This window comes from Opisthocomus hoazin, chromosome 11, assembly GCF_030867145.1.
Source record: "Opisthocomus hoazin isolate bOpiHoa1 chromosome 11, bOpiHoa1.hap1, whole genome shotgun sequence".
Classification (NCBI taxonomy): Eukaryota; Metazoa; Chordata; class Aves; order Opisthocomiformes; family Opisthocomidae; genus Opisthocomus; species Opisthocomus hoazin.
The window spans coordinates 16,892,658-16,913,638 of record NC_134424.1 but is presented as its reverse complement, the minus strand read 5'-3'; the positions used below and the strand labels follow the sequence as shown (position 1 = coordinate 16,913,638).

At 69.5% G+C, this 20,981-nt stretch overlaps 5 protein-coding genes across 8 annotated transcripts; 2 read left to right on the top strand and 3 right to left on the bottom strand.

Moving 5' to 3' along the window:
* Positions 1-711: 711 nt before the first annotated feature.
* On the bottom strand, positions 712-6,191 carry ACY1 (aminoacylase 1). Of its 4 annotated transcripts, none has more exons than XM_075433192.1 (15): positions 6,150-6,191; positions 5,012-5,144; positions 4,316-4,380; positions 3,731-3,835; positions 3,521-3,615; positions 3,261-3,337; positions 2,904-2,993; positions 2,602-2,658; positions 2,437-2,510; positions 2,295-2,344; positions 1,953-2,097; positions 1,802-1,870; positions 1,627-1,706; positions 1,315-1,375; positions 712-1,180 (listed from the first exon to the last, which is right to left on the bottom strand). In XM_075433192.1, exons 2-15 carry the CDS (start codon positions 5,118-5,120, stop codon positions 1,016-1,018), a joined length of 1,242 nt encoding a protein of 413 aa, XP_075289307.1. In that variant the 5' UTR covers positions 5,121-5,144; positions 6,150-6,191; the 3' UTR covers positions 712-1,015. The 4 variants fall into 4 exon arrangements, with proteins under 4 accessions (XP_075289307.1, XP_075289306.1, XP_075289305.1 ...); XM_075433191.1 differs by having other exon boundaries at positions 5,012-5,292; positions 6,150-6,168; XM_075433190.1 differs by having other exon boundaries at positions 5,012-5,296; positions 6,150-6,167.
* A 478-nt stretch (positions 6,192-6,669) lies between these two features.
* Positions 6,670-7,997, bottom strand: LOC142362676 (protein ABHD14A-like). The gene is made up of 4 exons (XM_075432442.1): positions 7,771-7,997; positions 7,524-7,639; positions 7,066-7,301; positions 6,670-6,852 (listed from the first exon to the last, which is right to left on the bottom strand). Exons 1-4 carry the CDS (start codon positions 7,995-7,997, stop codon positions 6,670-6,672), a joined length of 762 nt encoding a protein of 253 aa, XP_075288557.1.
* Positions 7,998-8,610: 613 nt separating this feature from the next.
* LOC104331252 (putative protein-lysine deacylase ABHD14B) lies at positions 8,611-10,052 on the top strand. The gene is made up of 3 exons (XM_075432443.1): positions 8,611-9,043; positions 9,176-9,417; positions 9,763-10,052. Exons 1-3 carry the CDS (start codon positions 8,836-8,838, stop codon positions 9,943-9,945), a joined length of 633 nt encoding a protein of 210 aa, XP_075288558.1. The 5' UTR covers positions 8,611-8,835; the 3' UTR covers positions 9,946-10,052.
* A 2,734-nt stretch (positions 10,053-12,786) lies between these two features.
* PCBP4 (poly(rC) binding protein 4) lies at positions 12,787-17,465 on the top strand. Its single transcript, XM_075432440.1, is given in 13 exon segments — positions 12,787-12,829; positions 12,831-12,899; positions 13,230-13,253; positions 13,332-13,364; positions 13,620-13,736; positions 13,849-13,977; positions 14,201-14,329; positions 14,590-14,664; positions 14,832-14,876; positions 15,066-15,141; positions 15,527-15,579; positions 16,035-16,204; positions 16,563-17,465. Coding segments are annotated over 13 exon segments (1,263 nt in total). The 5' UTR covers positions 12,787-12,802; the 3' UTR covers positions 16,879-17,465.
* Positions 17,466-17,476: 11 nt separating this feature from the next.
* LOC104331253 (putative G-protein coupled receptor) lies at positions 17,477-20,541 on the bottom strand. The gene is made up of 2 exons (XM_075432441.1): positions 20,427-20,541; positions 17,477-20,104 (listed from the first exon to the last, which is right to left on the bottom strand). The coding sequence occupies exon 2, from the start codon at positions 19,989-19,991 to the stop codon at positions 18,762-18,764; it is 1,230 nt and encodes a 409-aa protein (XP_075288556.1). The 5' UTR covers positions 19,992-20,104; positions 20,427-20,541; the 3' UTR covers positions 17,477-18,761.
* Positions 20,542-20,981: the final 440 nt, after the last annotated feature.

Sequence of the window (20,981 nt, the reverse complement as noted above, 5' to 3'; positions counted from 1 at the left end):
CCCCACAGGCTTCCCGGGTGAACCTCGGTGCATGGGCAGGTGACCCCCCAGGTCCCCAAATCCCGGGATTTCTCCCCAGCGCTGGATGGAGAGGAAGGGGCCGAGGAGCTGGTGGCTTCTCCTGCCCGGCTCCGTTGCCACCAGCCTCATCCCTCATCTAGGGGCTGCAGCAGCTCCAGCTGGAGGCCAGGAGGGTGGTGGGGCGTCCAGCGCACCCCCAAACCTTCCGCAGCGGAGCAGCTCCACGACCCCTCGACCGGGACAAAACCACCTGGGTTGGGCTCGGGGAGCCCCGGGCCGGCCGTGGCCCCGGCTCCCCCGGGGAGGGCCGCAGGGCCGGGGGGCACGGCGTGGCTCTGGGACAGACCCAGCACCCTTGGGTGCTGCCGAGCGGGGCGGGGTGGAGCGAGGAGGAGGCGCAGCCCCTCCGGACGCGCCCGGACCCGCACGCTGCCTGCCCGGACCGGGGGGTCTGCGGGAGCGGCACCGCGGCAGGAGCCGACGGCAGGGAGGGAGCAGGGTGAACCCCAGCGCCGCTGGCCGCTCCCGCTGCCCCCGGCACCCCACGCTCCCGGGGATCCCACCCGCAGCACCGTTCCCCCGCCTGACGAGCCCCGGGGGAGCGCTCCAGCAGACCCCACTGAGGAAAGCCACAGTGCCTGGCCTCCTCGGGACCCCACGGACGGGTGGACAGACAGACAGACAGATCCCCCCACTCCTGGCCGTGCTTACCACGGGGATTTATTCACTGGCACGGGGCGGATGGGGGGCACCGGCCCCAGCTCCCCCAGCAGTGGGGCAGGGAGGCAGGATGGGGCGTGGGCAGGGGGCTGCAACCCCCAGGGGGTGGCCAGGACCCAGATTTGGAGGGTACAGCCGGGACCCTCGGCACAGGTGTCACCACGGGCCAGCCCTGAGCACAGCCACCAGGCATCTGCTGTGCCCTCCCCCTGCCCCCTGTTTGAAGGCGTGTGTGCCACTGCTCGGCCCCCCGTCCTGCCCCTCGCCATGGCTCTCAGCCCTCGGTGGGCAGCGGGGGCACCGAGGCCAGGGCGGGCAGGAGGCCGGCGTAGATGTCGATGCCCCGCAGGAAGACTTGCTCGTTGAGGAACTCGTTGTGGTCGTGGAGCAGCACCGGGGTGCGGTTCATGGGCGAGAAGCCAATAGCGGGGTGTCCTGCCTGCGGAATGGGGGGGGTACGGGGTGAGGCGGGGGCTGGGGCGGGCCCCTCCTCCACCCAGGCAGGGCTCCTGCTTGGGGCTGCAGGTCTTGCCCCGGGTGGGGGACCCACGGGTGGGCTGGCATCGCGCTCACCGCTCGGATGTAGCGGCTGTCGGTGGCAGCTGGGAAGATCTCAAGCTTGAGCTGCAGCTTCCTGACAAGGAAGACCCCGCATCAGCATGGTCCCCTGTCCCCCTGCCACCCTGCGGGCAAAGAGACCGCACCAGGAAGGTCCCCGAGCCCTGCAGGACACTCCGTCCCATCCCCCTCGGAGAGGCGCGGGGAGATGCCCTGGCATGGCACGGAGCATCTCCTCACGACCCCAGAGACCCCAGGGACCCCCCAGCTCCCACCAGAGGACGGGACCAGCCTGGGGGTCCTGCCCTTCCTTGGGACACTACTCACATGTCCCTGCAGGCCCCGCTGAAGGCTTTCCACCACGGGTCCGACTCCTCGGTGGAGGTGATGTGTTGGTCCAGGCATTTCTGATGGGGGGCGAGGGCAGGTGAGTGGCAGGGTGGTGGGCACGTGGCAGGGGACGGACGGGCACGATGCCCCCCGGGTGGCTGAGACCCCTCACCTGGTGGAACTCATAGGTGACGCCGTCCCCGGCACCCCGGCACCACGCGGCCACCTGCTCCTCGAAGGCCTGGGGCAGAGACCAGAGGAGAGGTGTGAGTGGGGCACCCCCAGCCCACTCCCCTCCCAGGTGCGGCCGGCGTGACGCCCACCTTCAGGTCAACGGTGGGCGGGATGCGGATGTCGAAGCTGGCCGCCATCTCGGAGGGCACCACGTTGAAGGAGACCCCCCCCTCCAGCATGGTCAGGTTGAGCGAGGTGACGTCCCCTAGGGTCAGGCTTGAGTCGGACTTGAGCCTCGGGGGACGCAAGGGACAGTCACCCTCCACCACCCGGGGAGCAGTGGAAGCGCTCCCCCCCCCCCCGCCGCCCCCCCCCCATGGGGAAACTGAGGCACAAGGCAGCGGCACCACATCAGAGCCTGGCTTGGGATCCAAGGACCCCCCTCCTCGGACCTAACTGAAGCCACCGCCACCCCACTGCCCGTCTCCTACCTCTGCTTCTCGCTCTCCCTGAAGGCCAGAAAGGAGGTGATGACTTTGTGCTGGGGAGGGAAGGGCCGCGGGTAAGGACCAGCCCCACGGAGGGGCCCCTGGCAGCCCCAGGTGGGCACACCGGGTGTACCCCTTCTCTTACCATCTTCTCGGCCGCCGTGTTGCTGATGAAGCGGGACCCGTGCCCGGGGCTGCCCACGCACTTCACCTTGATCCCTGCAGCAGCGGGGGGAGAGGCAGGCGCTGAGCAGAACCCCCCGGGGCCCAGCAGAGCCCGGGACGGGGCGGCGGGCACGCGGTTACTCACACCACGGGCTCTTCTCCCCGTAGAAGACGCTGAAGGTGTCAGACGGGCTGGCCAGGCCTGTAGCGGGCACAGACAGGAGGGTCAGGGGGGCACAGGGGTGCCATCATGTGTCCCCCTCTGCTCCGCCCCGGCAGCGTTTCCCACCCAGGCTGGCAGCTTGTGGGTCACTGCCCCGGGGAAGAAGTCCCCAGGGGGTCCCCGGAAGCCACGCCGGGTGCCGGTGCCTGCGGGGTGATGCCAGCAGGCAGAGGGGTGTGTGCCAAGAGGAAACATGTCCCCATCCCACCCCTGCCATCACTCACCCTCGTCCAGGGCGAAGCCCACATTGAGGGCTCGGAACTCAGGGCGCTGCACAAACATCTCCATGCCCTTGTGTCCGCCCACCTCCTCGTCTGCAGGGGAGAGCCTGGCATGGAGGAAGGAACCGGGGTGTCCCCCAGCCCACCACCCCCCGCTTCTCTCTCCACGCCAGCCTGGGTGCCACCGGCGTGCCCAGTGTCCTCGGACCTGGAAACCCCTCCAGCCTGGAGCAAGGGGAGCTCCAAATCCAGCGAGGCTGGCAGGGGGGTGACCGGCTGCCGTGCCATGGGGAGCTCCAGAGCATCTTCCAGCTGCCAGCCCCTCCTGTCCCCCCGGGAGGGGACACCCTGGGGACTCACCAGGCACAAAGGTGAGGTGGATGGTGCGGGCAAAACACTTTCCCTCCGCCTTCAGCCTCCGGACAGCCTCGAGGTACCTGTGGGGAGAAGGCACCACGGAGGAGAGGGGCCGGTGTGCCCTGAGCCATCCCAGTGGGGGTCAAGCAGTGGCAACCCCAGCCCCAGGGACCATGGGGATGGCAGCCTCCCGTCCTGCATCACTCGGAGGCATCCCCATGCCGTGCCTGCTCCCCCCGGCACCTGCAGAGCCCTCCACTCACTGGATGGAGACACACTTCATGTCCTGGGCACCCCGGGCGTAGATGTTGCCTTGCGAGTCCTTAACAGCCTCGAAGGGTGGGTAGGTCCAGTGCTCCTGTGGGGAACAGCGGCCGTGATGGCACAGGGGCACAGCGGGCACAGCGCCCGTTCGGCCGCCACCGCTGGTCCTCCCCGTCATGCCCGTCCCACCCCTCGCCCCGTCCCAGCACCTCAAAGACTGGCACGACGTCGGTGTGGGAGTTGAGGAGGACGGAGCGCAGGCGGGGGTTGGTGCCCTGCCAGGTCAAGATCAGCACCACACGGCCTTGGCACACCTGCGGGACCAGGGCACAGTGTCACCGGGGCCCGGCTGGGGACAGAGGGGCCAGGACCGGAGCACTGGAGCTGAAACGCGTCAGCCTGGGAAAAGTCTCTTGATGCACCCAGCAGCCAGACGGAGCCTGGGCACGAGCTCCCGGCTGGAATTCAGGCAGAGGAGGGGAAGCGGACCAGCTTCTTCCCCCAGTGCCCGGGAGCGCCCTGGGACAGCAGCTGCCTGGCCTGAGAGATGTCCCCAGCCAGCGTGACCCTGCCAGGTCCCCGGCTAATCTTAGCGCAGGCGGCTGCGAAGCCCAGCGGGACCCGGCTGAAGCCGGGCTGACGGAAGGGCTCAGGTCAGCAGGGACTGCAGGCAGGGGGGACTCACTCCTGCCCAGCTCCGGGGCGGCGGCGGGGGAACAGCCCGGTCATTAAGGACCCGGGCACGCATGGACGGACGGACAGACGGACCAGGGGCCGCTCCTCGCCTCGCTCACCTCCACTTTCTGGCAGGCCAAGCCCAGGTCAGTGCCCACACGCTCCAGAAACCGGACGGCTGCATCTGGGGAGGAGCGGGGATGTACGGAGTTACATCGGGATCTCCCCCCCCCTCTTGCCACAACCCCCCAGGGACCCCAAGGCTCTCCAGGGCTCCCAGGCCAAAGAAAGAGGTGACCACACAGGGCAGGTGATGGAGGTCCTGAGCATGAGAGGTGGCCAGGAGCAGGGACAGGAGCGGCTCGTCACCAACACTTTGGGGCAAGGACTAGGGGAACATCAAGAAATAAAACTGAAGGGGGCAAGTTTAGTGGGGACACTCCTCCGTCGGAGTTCTGGGAGCTCCTCACCAATAAAAAAATCTCAACGTACTTTAGTGGGAGGATGGAAACGTTGATGGAAGGAGATCTACAGAGGGTTACCACAAGCATCCACCCCAGAGCCAGGGCCGCGTGGAAAGCGGGGGCCCTGGGGCATGGGGTGGAGGAAGCAAACGGCAGCTCTGGGGGCACTCAGGATGTCCCTTCCCCAACCAAAGGCACCGGCAGAGAGAAGGCGCAAAGGTGTCCGCTCCTTAACACCGCGATCGCAACAGCCCCGGCACGGGACTCCGGTACCGGGGTCCAAAGACCAGAGGCACCAAGCCACTTCGCCAGATCCCCGCACAGCTCCCCATCCCGCCCCCCCATCCTCACCGTAGTCAGGTTTGGGGTGGACGGTGTCTATCTTCAGGTACTCCCGGAAAAGCGTAACCGAGGGGTCCTCCGAGGCCCCCGTGCTCTTCCCCGGCTTCCCCGGTGCCATGTCAGGGACCGGGGCTGCAAAGCTCTTGGGGAAGAGTGGCAAGATGGTTAATCACCCACCGGCCCCTCCAAAGTCCGCCGGCAAGCTTGGTCGTCACAGAAACCGGAGCGGGATGGAGCAAAGGTCTCCCCGGCACGAGTCGTTGTACGCGGCCACCACGGGAGAAGTCCCCCTGGCTCGGGTAAGAGGGCAGGATGGGGTCTGCCCCCCCGCCGTCCTTTCGTCCTCCCCCCAAAGCACACGTTCCTGCCCCAAACACGGGATGCCCAGGCGTGGGCCGAGGGGTGGGATCCAGGGAAGGGCTAGCTGGAGCATTGGGGGCTACCAGGGAAGAAAGGGGGGACAGCAAGGTGGGGAAAGGGGTTACGGGGCGGGGAAGAAGGGTGTGTGGGGCAGGGGCACGTGGTGGTGGGGGTCAGCCAGCGGTTAGGGGTCCGGGGGGTGCTGGGATGCCGGTGTAAGGTAAGGAACAGGGGGATGCTGCCTGCTTCAGGGGTGCAGGAGGGGTGCCGGGGGTGCAGGGAGACGGGGACGGCGAAGGGGAATCGAGTTCCTGCAGAGGACGGAGGGGCTGGCGGGGCTGTGGGGGTGACGGGGGTGTGAGGGGTGCGGGGCGGCCGGAGGAGCAGGACGCGGGGTGCTCAGGGGCACACTGGGGTGCAGCAGGAGGGGTGCAGGGGAACACGGGGGGGGGGTATGGGAATAGGGGTGCAGAGGGGCTGCGAGAGGGGTGCGGGGAGTCCGTGGCTGGGGGGCTGCGAGGGGCTGCCTGGGTTGGGGCGCAGCGGTCGCGTTATCGGGGTGCGGGGGCAGACGGGCAGGGGGTCGCGGGGTACTGAGGTTCGGGGTGCAGGGGGCCTGGGGGTGCCGGGTAACGGGGTTAGCGGTGCGAGGGGGGTGCGGGGCACCGCGGCGAGGGGCGCGGGGGCGCGGGGGGGCGAAGGCGCCGGGGCAGCCCCCCGCGGGCTGCCGGACCCACCCCGCTCCCCGGACCCTCGCCCGGCCCGGCCCGGCCCGGCCCGGCCCTACCTCCCCGCTGCTGCCGCCGGCGCCAGCCCGGCCCGGCCCCGCCCCGCCCGCTCGGCCCCGCCCTGCTCGGCCCCGCCCCGCTCCGCCCGCTCGGCCCCTCCCCGCTCCAGACACGCTCCGCCCGCTCGGCCCCGCCCCGCTCGCTCGGCCCCGCCCCTCCCCGCCCCGGCCCCGCCCCGCGACCGGCGGGTGGGCAGGGAAGGGGGGGCACGGGGGGGGGCAGGAGGTGGGCGGGGGGCAGGCAGGGTGGGCAGGGGGCAGGCAGGGGTGGGCCACGCACCCTCCTGCCCCACACCCGGGGCAGAGAGGCGGGTCTGGAGCCTGGGGAGCCCGCGGCGCTCGGGGACACACGCGGAGACCAGAGCAGCATCCGTTTATTGGCCCCGCGACAGGCGACACCCTGTTCCATTGGCAAGGGACACCGCAGTCGTGTCCCTCCCACCACTCTGGGGACACCCCAAAAGAGCATGGCACCCCTCGCACCAGCCCCCCGTGCCTCCCACCCCTCGGGACGCCCCGGTCACTTCAGCTGGCGCAGGAAGCCCAGCAGAGCCTGGTGGAAGTCCTCTGGCTTGTCCAGGTAGCAGGCATGGCCGGCGCCGGGCACCACGGCCACGCGGTGCTTGGGCAGGTGCCGGAGGCTCTGCAGGGCCTGGGGACCCAAGCTTGCATCACGGTCACCGTAGAGGATCAGGGTCGGCGTCTTGGCAAAGGAGAGAGCAACCCAGAGCGGCTGTCAGAGGGGCAGACGGCCACCACGCTTCCCCAGGGAAGGCAGGCGCCAGCCCCTCCGTGAGCTGGGGGGGGGCACAGATCCCCCTCACTCACCCCAAAACAGGGCCACCCTCCACGCCACCCCACAGCCAGCTGGCCCACAAGGCTCGCCAGCACCCAGGAGCCCGACGACCCACCTCACCTGGACGCGCCGGTACTGCTCAGCAGTGTAGTCCTTGGTGCCTGCGGGCGCCACAGGCACGAAGCCGGCCAGGTGGTCCCCCCGCACCAGGAGGAAGGGGAGGGCGAAGCGGCCGCTCATGGAGGGGCTGACGAGAACAGGCCTGCGCATGCCCAGCTCCCGGAGGACACGCTCCAGGAAGGCCACCCGGCCCTGCACCGTGGCCACCGTCTCCGCCGGAGGTGAGTCCCCGTAGCCTGGCACGGGGCAGAGGGCACAGGGTGGACGGGGGGCAGGGGGACCGACCCAGCCCCAGCCAAGGGGTTTGGGTGGCCACGGAGGTCAGCACCCTGTGGTAAAGCCAGATCCCCCAGGGACCACCGCCGGCTCCCTAGAGGGGTCCAGACCCCACCAGCGGCGGAGGTGGGGACCAGCGCTGCCCGGGGGGATCAGCTGCAGCAGCAGCGCCGTGGTCCTACCAGGCAGATCTATCGCAACCGCGCGGTGGCCTTCTCCAGCGAGCAGCGCCAGCGTTCCCAGGGCCTCCCACGTCCCGGAGGTGAACGCCTGGCCGTGCAGCAGCAGGACGTCGGGCCTGCGGTGGGAAGACAGGCGGGAAGGCCTTCAGGGACGACGCCAGGGGCCACGGGGGGCCAGCAGGGACTGATCCCCAGGGCCCGCTGCCCCCTGCCCGTCTCCTCCCCGGGAGTCGAGGGGCTGACCCACCTCCCGGGGCTGGCCGCACCGCCGGCCCGGGGCCCTGGGGAAACCTCCCGGTAGAAGACGGGAGGCTCTCCCGCCGCCATCCCCGTTCGCACGGTGCCGTTGGCCGCCCCCCGGCCCCGCTGCCCCTCGGCAGGCCCGCGCTGGGCGGCCGGCAGCAGGAGGTAGAGGACGAGGGTGAGGAGGGCCCCGAGGAGCAGCAGCCCCAGGCGGGTGCGGGCCAGCGGCATCTCCGCTCCCCCGGAGACGCCAAATGGCAGCGGGGGGCTGGAAGCCCCAAACCCCACCGCTGCGGGGGGGGGGGGGGGGGGGTAGGCCCCAGAGGACCGCGCTCCCCTCAGCTCCCCCGCCCCCGGCCGCGGCCCCGGGCCCTGCCTGGCTGGAGGCTGCCGCGCTGCAGGGCCCCAGGGCCGTCAGCCGGGGACCGGCCCGCCGCGCCGACCGCCCAGCAGGGCCCACCGGGCCGGGGCCGAGGGCTCGGGAGAGAGCGGCCGAGGCCTGGACCGCCGGCAGAGCTCGGGTAGGGCTCGGCTCGGTTCGGCAAGGCTCGGCGGGACTCGGCTTGGTTCGGCAAAGGCTCGGCCGCGCTCGGCAGAGCTCGGGTAGGGCGCTCGGCGGGACTCGGCTGCGCTCGGCTCGGCTCGGCAGAGCTCGGCTGGGCTCGGCTCGGCTCGGCAGAGCTCGGCTGGGCTCGGCTCGGCTCGGCTCGGCGGGGCGGCGGCGGTTCCCAGGGCCGCCCGGGGCCGTGCGCTCCGTCAGGCGGTGCCACCGCCCCCCCCGCTCCCCGCCCCGGCGGCCTTCGGACCCCGCGGTGCGGTGGGAGGCGGAGGAGGAGCAGGGACGGGGCCTCCGGCCGAGCGCCGGGCGGGGACGCTGAGGCAGGGGCCGGCCCGTGAGGGCGCCCGGCCCGAGCGAGCGGCCCCGGTGACACCAGTGTAACCCCCCCCGCCCGCCGCCGCCGGGCCTCGACGCCGGGACAAGGCCCGTTGCTCCTGCTAGGCCGCACGGGGCCAGCACCGGGCCCGTTTCCACCTCTCCCCCCCCAGCCACCCCCCCCGACCCCCCGGCATGGCCGCCCCGCCGCTCACCGAGGGCACCGTGGCGGTGGAAGGCCAAACCCTCTTCTACCGCCGAGCCGAGCCGGCCCAGCGGGCCCCAGAGCTGACGGTGCTGCTGCTGCACGGCATCCGCTTCAACTCCGACACCTGGCTGCAGCTGCGGACGCTTGCCACGCTGGCCGAGCACGGCTACCGGGCCGTGGCTATCGACCTGCCGGGTAAGGGGTGGGGGGCCGGGGGGCAGCCGACGCGGCTGGCAATGGCAGGGCCGGCGCTGGGCTGCGGCAGCTGCTCCCGCTGGCACAGCGGCGGAGGGTGCGATGGGGCAACGTCTCTCTCCCGCGGCGCAGGGCTGGGACGCTCCAAGGATGCCGCAGCCCCGGCGCCCGTGGGCCAGCCGGCGCCGGGGAGCTTCCTGAAAGCGGTTCTGGAGGCTCTGCGCCTGGGTCCGGCTGTGGTGGTCAGCCCCTCGCTCAGCGGGATGTACTCCCTGCCCTTCCTCTTCCAGCACGGCCACCTGCTCAAGGCGTACGTGCCCGTGGCGCCCATCTGCACCGAGAAATTCTCAGCGGAGCAGTATGCCCAGATCAAAGTACGGCCTGGAGAGAGGTGGAGGGAGGTTGGGGAACCAGGAGGGGACGGTGAGGGGGGAACCCTGGCACCAGGGCTGGGCAAGAGAAAGACCAGACAGGCCAGAACCCTGTTGCCACTGGAAAAGGGAGCGTTAGCGTGAAGGAACGTGACTGCGGGGTAGCAGAAGGGAAAGAGGGGACATGAGGAGACCCGGGAGCCTGAACCGCAGTTTCTCCTTGTCGTGGTAGGCGGGGAAGAAGGGCAGGTGTCTCCCCTCCATATGCTGGTCCCGGGGTGCCCCCGGCCAGGAGGAGGGGGTGCCTGGGTGCTGCTGGCAGGCTCAGGGTGCATTCCCCCTCTGCAGACCCCCACGCTGATCGTGTACGGGGACCAGGACGCAGAGCTGGGGCAGGTCAGCCTGAACAACCTGCGGCACATCCCCGAGCACCAAGTGCTGGTGCTGCGGGGCGCCGGACACGCCTGCTACCTGGACAAGCCCGAGGAGTGGCACCGCGGGCTGCTGGCCTTCCTGCGGCAGCTGCAGTGAGCGGGACAGGCCGTGCGCAGGGGCCCGCGGAGCCGGGGGACGTGGCCAGCCCACCCAGCCCTGCCTCGCCGCCTCCCTTGGGACCAAATAAAACCCCATGCTCTGCCGCCGCTTTCCTGCAACCTTCTTCCCGCTGCTTCCCCACCTCCTGCCCCCAGCCCAAGCCCCTCCGTGGCCACCATCCCGCGCACCTTTGGGGGGTGACAGCAGGGGAGGTGCAGCCACCGAGGCATGGGACATTTGGGGAGCGTTGCCCCGCGGGTGGGCGAGCACCAGCTGCGAGGCTGCTGGAGCCCACACATACCCTCTGGCGGGACCCCCGGGAGCCTCAGAGAGTGTCCAGGGAGCCCTGGGGCTGGGTTTGGGCATGGGTAGGTCCCCCGGGGCGGTGGCACCTGTGTCTCTGGCCTGCCACCATCCTCTTCATCCTCCTCTTCCTCCTCCCACCCTTCCTGGCAGGCAATCAATCCCGGGGTAATCCACAGGGGCTTAGCGGGGACCTGACAGCCCCGGCAGGCAGTCCAGGGACCCGGGGGGGGGCAAGGGGGGATTTATCAAGCGAGTGGCTGCCATGAACAGATGGGGGGGGGCGGGTGGGGAGGCCTGACAGACGTCTGGCCAGACAGACAGACGGGGGGACAAGCCCCCTGCCCACCACCTGCCTCCCCTCTGCCCTTCGGTGCTGCTGTGCCGGGCACTGGGGGGGCACAGATGGAGCCGGCAGTGGGTGCCCCCCCAGTGCCCCCCCCCATCCCCAAGCGTGCCTGGGCTTTAGCTGCTTACGCCAGGGCCCAGGAGGATTTAGTGGGGGAGGCGGGCGGGGGGGTCACTTGTCTGTGGGCGCAGGGTGCCCATGTAGGGGGCATGGGGCAGAGCCAGGGGTGCCGGAGCCCGGCAGCAAGGCAGGACCCCTGGCTGGAGCATCCCTCGCCCCCCTGTCGCAACCCCCCCCATCTCCAGCCCTGCAGGCGCTCCCTCCCCCCAGCAGCACCCCTGGGTGCCAGCCGCCCGGTCCCTGCCCGCTCCCGTGTCCTTGAGCCCTCGGGCCCTGCCAGCTGATCGGCTTCCAGGAAAGAAAAAAAAAAAGATGACAAAGAGGGGCGATGTGTAAGCCGGGGGGGGGGGGGGGGGGGGGGGGGGGGGGCAGGAATGTCCCCAGCGGTGGCAGATGGCCCTACCCAGGGTGCTTTGTTCCCCGCCGTGCCTCTTATCCGCTGTAATAGGATCCCGGAGGGAGGGATGGGGGAGAGGGGAAGAGCGAGGGGGGCCCCGGCGCGGACCGGGGCGGGGGCCGGGGCTGCCAGCCGGGCCCGGGCCTGTCAAGCGGCTCATTGTTCCTGCCCCGGGTGTCGCCGGGCGGCGGGGGGGACAATGTGGCACTGAGCGGGGCGGCGAGGGACGAGGAGCGCGGAGAGGTACGGGCCGGGGGGGCTGGGGGGGCCGGGGGGGCGAGCGGGGAGAGGTACCCCCGGGACGGGCTGGGGGCTTCCCCCCTCTGTATATGTATCTCCCCCCGTGTCACCCCCCCCCCTGCCACCCGAAAGTGCCCCGGGGGGTCGCGGCTGTCCCGGTGCCAGCCCGGGCAGGTGGCCTGTGCCCATCACCGGGGGCTCCGGCCTCCCGCCGGCCTGCCTCACCTGGGCACGGCACCCCCGGACCCCCCCTGGCCCCTGGCACGGGGGGGCACCCGTGGGCCCCCCCCCCCCCAGCCCCGCGGCAGCCGCGTCCTTCTCTCCCCGGAGGGGTCTTTTGTCCCCGGTGCGCCCAGCCCCGGGGGGACGGGAGGGGGGCCGGGCAGGCTGCCGGCACCGCGTGCGGGAGGGGGGCTACAGGGGGGTACAGCCCCCCCCTCCCTATTTCATCCTCCCCTCCATCGGGAATATCCCCCCCTCCCCACCCTTTCCCCCTTTCTCCAGCCCCCCGTACCGGGGGGGGGGGGGGGGGTGTGAGGACAGAGGATCCAAACCACCCCGGGGGGGGCCAACCACAGCATTTAGGGGGTACAGGGGCGGCCCGCCTGCCCCCCACCCCGCTGCCCTGATGCAGGAGATGTGCTGTGGCGGTGGCGAGTCCTGCCAGCACCTAAAATAACCCCCCCGCCCCCCCCGCCATGCCCGCCGCCGCGGGCCCCAGCCCCGACACGGGTGCTTTGTCTCCAAGCCCTTGGCATCGCCCGGCTCGCCGGGAGCCAGCGGTGCCGCAGCCGCCCACCCGCGCCCGGACACACGGCGATTGTCCTGCTCCCGGCCGCCCCCGGCCCCCAGCCCTGCTCCGGGGGGCCCTGGGGTGCTCTGGGCGGGGAGCAGGGCACAGCGGCGTGGGGCATCGCGCCGTGGTTCGCGTCGGGATGGCGGCTCCCATCATGGAGGTTGCCTCAGTTTCCCCTGAGGCTTTGCGCATGGGCAGGGGGAAGGGAGGAGGAGGAAGAGGAAGGCTCGCACAGCCTGCCAGACCACCCAGGCCACCCCACGTGCCACCACCCCGGCAAGCCGAACCCCACCCCACAGCCACGCTCCCCATGCTTTTCCCGTTCTCCCCCGACACCCGTCCGGCGCCCGGCCTCGCGGAGGTGCGGTGCCAGCCCCGGCCCGGGGCCGTGCGCGGGCAGGCGTGCGGCGGCAGGTCCCTTCGGGCAGCTCCCAAAGGGGTGCGGGGTGCTGGTGGGCCCCAGGTGCCATGGGGCCGTGCGAGCCCCCCCGCTGGAGAAGGTCACAGCACTGCCCCTGCCTCAGTTTCCCCTTTTCCCAGCCGTAGGTACTGCTCAGGCTGCAGATTTGGGGGGGGGGGGGGGTGTTAACTGGGGCCTCCCCCTTTCTGGAGACCGCCGTGTCCCGCAGGCTCAGCGCGCCCTCCCGCCATGGCATCGCCGGACGCAGCCAGCGGCCGTGGGCAGCAGCCCCGAGGAGACGGAGCTCAGCATCACCCTGACCCTCCGCATGCTCATGCACGGCAAGGTAATGGCGGGGGGGCTTGGCGCTGCGCGGGGGGGTCAGCAGCGCCCACGGCGGGGGCCGTCCTGCAGCACCAGCTCCTCGCCGCACCCCGTTTTCCTCCCCTGCTCCCAGTCCCCTGGGGAACAGCATTCCCAGAAGGATTTCTTCCCCCATCCTGAGCCAGGGAGGGCCTGTCCCCATGCCCCAGTGTCACCAGCAAGGCACCCAGTGTCCCAGTGGCCACGGGGCACAGCCTGCCTGCTGCCCGCCGGCCGGGCTGTGGGCAGAGGAGGGCTGCGGCGGGCAGGGAGCTGCCTGCTGACGGGGCCACCCTGCGCTCTGCCTTTGCAGGAGATCGGCAGCATCATCGGCAAGGTAAGACGTGGGGTGCGGGGCGCCGCCAGCCCTGGGCCGCCCTGGACCTGACCACCCACCCCGTTCCTCTCCACGCAGAAAGGAGAAACGGTGAAGAGGATACGAGAGCAGGTAAGGGCGTGCTGGGGGGCTGCTGGCTCCTGCTGCCTGTGCTGGTGGCTCCCGCTGCCGAGCCCTGGGCTCCCCATCCGCGGCTGCGCCCAGGGGAGACACAGCTGCTCTCCGGGGAAGGCTGCCTGGGGCGGGATGGGGGGGCCAGCCCAGGTCCGCAGGCATCAGGGCCACCCTCGCTGAGCCCTTCTGCGGCGGGGGGACAGGGAGCTCGGGGCCCACGATGTCCCTGACGGGGTGCGGCACCGTCCCCAGAGCAGCGCACGCATCACCATCTCAGAGGGGTCCTGCCCCGAGCGCATCACCACCATCACCGGCTCCACCGACGCCGTCTTCCGTGCCGTCTCCATGATCGCCTTCAAACTGGAGGAGGTGGGCAGCCCCTCCAGACCCCTGCCGGGTGCCCCCTGAGCCGGGAGCGCTCGCCCCGTGCCGGTGGGCTCGTGGGGGCCCGACGCCACATCTCCCCCCCCCCACCTCGCAGGACCTGGGAGCGGGGAGCGACGGGGCAGCGGTGGGCAGAGCGCCGGTGACGCTGCGCCTCGTCATCCCGGCCAGCCAGTGCGGCTCACTCATCGGCAAGGCGGGAGCTAAGATCCGGGAGATCCGGGAGGTGAGGCTGAGGGTGCCCGGGGTGCGGGCTCCCCTCTTCCCCTGGGGGGGCATGGAGCCCTCGGCGTGGGGGCTGCTGCGGTGCTGCGGGAGGTGATGTGGGTGATGTGGGAGCAGAGCATCCCCCTGCGGGTCCTGCAAAGGGACAGGGGAGGTGTGAGGTGCTGAGCCCCCCCGGGGGGTGCGGCTGAGGCACCCCGGCATCTCCCTCTGATCCCCCCCAGAGCACGGGGGCGCAGGTGCAGGTGGCCGGTGACCTGCTGCCCAACTCCACCGAACGGGCCGTCACCGTCTCGGGGGTGCCGGACACCATCATCCAGTGCGTGAGGCAGATCTGCGCCGTCATCCTGGAGGTACCCACCAAGCCCTGCACCCAGCCCAGGGGCAAGCACTGCCTGCTTCCCCCCCACCCCTCCCCAGGGCTCCCTGTGCCCACCCGGACCCGGGCACCAGGGTACCCCCGTGCTGGAGGCCACAAGAGCACCCTGCCTCGGCGGTGCTGGGGACCATGCCCAGCTTGTCAGGGCGTTGGGGAGGCAAAAGGAGTCCAGGGGGCTGCGGGGACATTCGACCTTGTCTCTCATCCCCTCCACCTCCTTCCCTCCCTCTCCAGTCACCTCCGAAGGGGGCCACCATCCCCTACCACCCTGGCCTCTCCCTGGGCACCATCCTGCTCTCTGCCAACCAGGTAAGGGGCCGCAGCCCCGCCGGGGGCATGGGGTGGCCAGGGGGCCCAGCCTCTGCCAGCGAGGGGTAACTCTGGTGGGCTCAGGGTGCCCTCCCTGCCCTGGGGGGGTGGCCTGAGGCAGGGGTCCCCACCTGGCCCCCCCTGATGCCCCTTCCTTCTCCCCCCAGGGCTTCTCCATGCCGGGCCAGTACAGCGGGGTCTCTCCCGCGGAGGTGAGCTTGTCCCCATGGCAGCCCAGCCCTGCTCCCACTGGCACCAGGTCTGTGCCTGCCGGGACGGGCACTGCCAGGGATGCCTGTCTGGGAGGGTGCTGCGTGACAGCGTCCGGCCCCGAGAGGGGACAGGGGACCCTCTGCCATCACCCCTAACGCCTCCTTCCTCCTCCTCCCGCTCTCCGGCAGGTGACGAAGCTGCAGCAGCTGTCAGGGCACACGCTCCCCTTCGCCTCCCTGGGCCACCCACCCTCCATGGTGCCAGGTGAGTGTCTCCTGTGCCCCCCCCAGGGCTGGGGGTGTGGGGTGCCCCTCCTGACCCACCTAGCCACCTGGCCCTGGGGAGGGGGTCCCCATCCCCTGCACCCTCTCTGGTCCGGCCCCCCCGGCATGGCTACCTGCCCCCCGGCACTACCATGTTCTTGATTTCCTGGGGTCCCTGTACCTACCAGAGCCCCCCAACCCTGCAGTGGGGGAGCACCGGCACCAAATGACAACTGGTGCCCGTGTCCCGCCCTCCCTGCCTCTCCCCAGGGATCCTTCAGGTTTGTCACCAGGGCCGCTGACTGTCCCAGCACAGGGCTGGGGTGGGAGGGCACAGAGCTGCTGGAGACCTGCCCCACCGCTAACATCCCTGTCTCTCCTTCCAGGCCTGGACTCCAGCTCCCAGAGCAGTTCCCAGGAGTTCCTGGTGCCCAATGATGTACGTGTGGGTCCCGGGGATGGCAAGAGAGACCTCAGCTTGCCCTCACCCATGTGTCCCACCCTGCAGCCGCTTCACAGGGGCCAGCACCCCCCACCCCACACAGCTGCAGGCTCTGCCTCAGTCCCCAGAGCTCAGGAGCAGGAGGGGCTGCTGGGGCAGAAGCAGCTGGAAGGAAAAGGGAAACTGAGGCACAGCAGGGAGAAAGGGCTCGGCCAACGCCAAGGAAGAGCCTTAGGATGTGGCATCCCAGCAGTGCCAGGCCGGGGCGGGGGCTTGAGTGAGACCAAAAAGCAGGGTCTGCCCACAGAAAGCAGCACCCTGCCCTGCCGGTGTCTGCCTCAGTTTCCCCACGCCTCCCAGGCGCAGCGGGTGGCTGGCTGAGCCCTGGGAGCTCCATGCTTGGCACAGCTCCTCCGGCTGCTCCCAGCTCACCCCAGTCCCTGCCCCTCCAGCTCATCGGCTGCATCATCGGCCGGCATGGCAGCAAGATCAGTGAGATACGGCAGATGTCGGGCGCCCACATCAAGATCGGGAACCAGACCGAGGGCTCCAGCGAGCGGCACGTCACCATCACGGGGTCCCCTGTCAGCATCACTGTGGCTCAGTACCTCATCACAGCCTGGTAGGTGCCAGCCTGGGACTGGGGGGGGTACACACACGACACACTGGCTGCTAGCAAGGGGTGGCACCTTCCCAGCACCCCAACGCAGCTGGTGGGGCACACCAGCCCCAGCATCCTCAGGAAGGATGAGCTGGGTGTTACTTTGAGGTCCTGAGATGGTGGGTGCAGGACCCGGGACCCCGTGGGGTTTGAGCCCCAGCGTTTCAGCCCAGCGGGATGCCCAGGATGTGCCACGGAGACCTGTGCCTCAAGGGATGGGGCACGCGGTCCCTGCACCCGAAGACGGGCAGGTCAGGGTGGGTGGCCCGCTCTGTCACTGCGGTACTCACCGCCCCACCCTTCTCACTCGCTTCCCCAGCTTAGAGACGGCCAAATCTACCTCCCAGGTGCCGCCGGGCCCTGGCTCCGTAGACCTCGGCGTGGGCTTCTCCCAGCCCCTCGCCCCGGGCTCTGGCGCGGCGCTGCCTGCTGTCGCCCCGGCCCCCCCGGCCCTGCTGGGCACCCCCTACGCCATCTCCCTCTCCAACTTCATCGGTCTGAAGCCGGTGTCCTTCCTGGCGCTGTCCCCGTCCTCCGTGGCGGGTCCCAATGGCGGCACTGCCACCTACACGACCAAGATCTCGGCAGCCAACGGCACCAAGAAAGCCGACCGGCAGAAGTTCTCACCCTACTGAGCCGTGCCGGAAGGTGGGCAAGGGGGTCCGGGGTCCACCTGATGCCAGGGATACCTCCCTGCCACCCACCCTGTCCCCCAGCCCCTGCCAGGCACCCCATGCCCAGGGAGGGCCCCCTTGCCCCCCACCCCAGGGAGGGGAAAGGTCTTCCCGGTGGCAATGCCCACTGGAGGAAAGGGCTCCTCCGCTGCCTGCTGCCCACCCGGCAGCGCTGTGTCCCCCTCCTAAATTGTCCTGGACGGGGACCATATGCCCTGGTATGGGGTGGGCGGGCTGTCCCTGCCGGCCTGGGGTCCCTCCACCCAGTGCCCTGTGCCAGGCTGGGACCCCCGCCTCCCGCCCCTCACCCTGCCCACCCTGCCGTCCCACTCCTGCCCACCCTCCGGCTGCACCCAGGAGGAGGGTCCCGCCAGACGAGGGGCTGCCTGACCTCTCCGGGGGTCCCCCGTCCCCTGTCCCCTGGTGGGTGGCCTTCCCCAGGCCACCTCGGGGCAATCGCCTCCCACAACCCCATCCGAGAGCCGGTCCCTGCTGGCTTGGAAATGCTGTATATATAAGTCTATATTTTTTCCTCCTTTGTAACTTATCGATGGTTTAATAAAAAGATAAAATTTACAAGAAAAAAAATAATAACATCCCCTACCCTCGGTGGAGACACACCCCACCCCCACCACCCCCCTCAGGGCAGCCGCAGCTCCTGGGGACACGGGGTGGTGGCCAGAGGGGTGTCGCTGTGGCCAAGGGGGTGCTGGCCCTCAGCCCCAGTCTCGCTGGGGGTCTTCCCAGAGCCCCCTCCCTGCCCTGGGGCAGTCTGTGAGGCCATGGGGCAGTTCTCCCCCAGCCCCCCAGTTATCAATGGGGCAGTGGGGTCCGCAACCCACTGTGCCAGCACCATCCCTGGGACCTTTGTGGGTGGGCTGGGGGTGATGTACCCCTCCAGCGTGCCCCAGCAGGGTCCAGTACCCTTGCTTGCACCGGGGGCCCCACGGGAGGGTCCCCAAGCCCTGCAGAAGCAAGGAGACCAAAGGGGGACAGCAGCTCCTGGTCCCCTCTGGCTGCAGCTGCCCGGGGGCTCTCCGCATGCCGACCACCTCCCCCCGGTGCCCCCGTGTCTGCCGCAGCGCACCCCTGGCCGGCAGCCCGGTTCGGCTGGCACGTGGCACCGCTGGCTGGGCTTCAGCTGGGCAGCTGTGTCCATAAACGGCCCGGCACGGACCCCCTGGCCGGGCAGCCCCTGCCAGCCTGGGGGACAGAGGGCACAGCCGGGCATGGTGACGGGCACCACACGCTGCCACGCCGGCAGGGAAAGCAGACACGGCCAGAGCCACCCCATGGGTGCCATCCGTCCCCCTGAGAAGTACGGCGGGTGACAGGAGCTCCTCCACCCAGACGTTAGTTTTGGGTTAAACAGCCAAGGACAGAGGGCTCCACGCTGGCCATCCAGGCTCAGTGGGGTGCCCAGGACCCTGGTGTTACTGGTGTTAGTGGTGTTAGCTGGGCCGTTGCTCCCAGGTAGGGTACAAGGGACATCTGCTATTCCCCACTGGCCATGAGCGGTTCTAGCGGGGTGATGGAGATGGAGCTGCCCCCTCCTCTGCCCCCATTTAGGAGCCCCTTGGCATCCTGTGTCCCAAGGAGAGCCCATCCACACAACTGGGCTGTGCTGGTGGAGCCAGAGACAACCCCAGCCTGCAGAAGTGAGATGAGGCTCCCCCAGATCTGCTGCCTTCTCCCAGGCGGAGAAACCATAAGCTCAGAGAAGAGGTAAAACCTGAACGACCCCTCCAAATCCAAGAGGCTGGGTCCAGGCAGATCCGATGGGTCACTGGCAGGTCTCCTGCCCACCTTCCTGCCCAGTGTGGTGGGACAGGGCCTCCTGCTTCTCAGCTGCTCTCCTCAGGAACTACGCCTGGGATGGGGAAGCACATCTTGGTCTGGTCCAGCCTGTTCCTGGGACTGGGGCTGATGCAGCTGGCATGGGTCTCCAGGGTGCAAGTCGCTCTCTGGAGAAACTGCAAGAAGTTTTCCTGGACAGAGGCCTCTGAGACGGAAAGACAGAGCTCCTGGCGCAGTGGCCGGTTGAGACAGCTGCGCCGGAGCCGGGCCAGCTCCTCCCGGATCTGGCGGTTGAGCAGCCCGTAGAAGAAGGGATTGATGGCGAAGGAGGAGTAGGCAATCCAGGTGACCACCATCTCCCCATGCCCACCGCCCACCATGCCAGTGGCAACAGAGGAGTGCAAGTGGAAAGCGAAGAAAGGCAGCCAGCAGCACAAGAACTGTCCCACAATGAGGACCAAGGTGAGGATGGCCTTGTTACTTCCCAAAAAGCGCTCTGGCGTCAGCCTGGGCAGTGGCAGGTTCCTGGTGGTGATGATGGTCACTTGGCTGGCGATGGAGTCAGTTCGGTGTCTTGGTGCAGCTGCCTGTGCCGGCATGGACGTGTGCTGCAGGGATGCCACCCGGGCCACGCGGTAGACACTGCAGTAGACAGCAAAGATGATGATGGTGGGCAGAACAAAGCAGATGATGCTGAAGAGGATCACAAAAACCTTCTTGTGGGCCCCAGGGCTCCAGTAGACTGTGCAGCGGCTGGCACTGGTGGCCTCGTTGCCTTGAGGCCAGCCCACCAGTGCCAGGACAGTGATGAGAACAGACTTGACCCAAACGAAGATTACTCCGCCCACCGCCAGCCTGATGGTCATCTTGACCTCATACCGCATGGGGTGGACGATGTAGTAGTACCGCTCCACGCTGATGATGGATATGGTGAGGATGGAGGCACTGATGAAGCAAATGTTCAGGAATATCAAGGCCTGGCACTCGGCAATGCTGTAGATCACCCTGTTGAAGCAGGAGGAGCTTGAGATGATCCCCAGGGGCATGAGGAAAATGGCAGAAAGGAGGTCGACCACGCAGAGGTGGCAGACGAAGATGAACTTCCTGAGAAGTGGGGTTTTGAGGATGACGACCATCACCACAGTGTTGGCCACCAGGGCTGTGAGGGTGAGCAGGACCATGCAGAAGAGACCCACCACCTCCTGGGCGATGGACTTCTCGGGGATGGAGAGCCGCTCTAGGCCGTCCGTGGTGTTCAGCCCCATTCGGCTCGCCATCCCTCCCAAGGGCTAAGCCAACAGCTCCGGTGCCTGGGCAGCAAGGATTCTTCTCCAGCATCCCTTACAGGGAAACCCCGCCGCAGCCATGGCCACCAGTGTCTTCTGCTTGCCTGTTGGGAAGGAGAGAGGGGCGTAAAGGAGAAGAACCAAAATGAAGCAGAGCCACGGAGAAACCCAGGGATGACCTGAACCCCTGCGAGATGCTGGAGCAGAGAGAGGTGCCCAGTGGGGTCACGGCACCCTGCCTACCGCAGAGCTGGCATCCAGGCTGTCCCCCTCCCGGCTGCGGCACCCACGCCCGGCTGACGCCCTGTCCCCCACCCCAGCCACACCAGAACGCCCTGAGGATGGACAGCAGGAACCCGCATGCCCCATCCCTGCTCCCTGCCCCAGCCACGGGGCACCCCGGGTGGCTGCGAGGACCCAGTGTACCTTTGCTCCCGGGGACACGGGTGATGCTCCCCTCCTCGCCGGGTGTCCTGCTCGCTGCAGCCGCTCCTGCAGCAGAACGGGGGCTGCCGGCCCCCGCGCGGGGCCACGCTCCCCGTCCCCGTCACCCGCTCGTCATCGTGTTTGCCCGCAGCCCGCCAGCTGCGGATGGCACCAGCTGTCACTCCCGGGCGCGGCCGCCACCCGTGGCAGTCCCACGGGGACAGCTGCTGGGTCCTAGCAGCCGGCGGGGGCTCGGGAAGGGGGGACCGGGGTCCCCCAGCCCTATGCTCCCCCCCAGCATGGCTCCCAGCTGGGCAGGGCAGCGGGCATGGCACCAAGCGGGGCACTGGAGGGAGATGGGTGAGCTCCTCCGTGCCCAGGCAGGGCAGCACGTCTGGCCCCTCCTGATGCCACCGCGGTGATGGGCACGAGCCAAGTGCCTTGCTAAGGTGATAAGAGCATCTGGCTCGCAAAGCCACCAGCTTTCACCTGAAGGCCACAACAGGCTGCAGCCCCTCCAGAGCCCCTCGCCGCTGTCCCTGCAGGGACCCATCA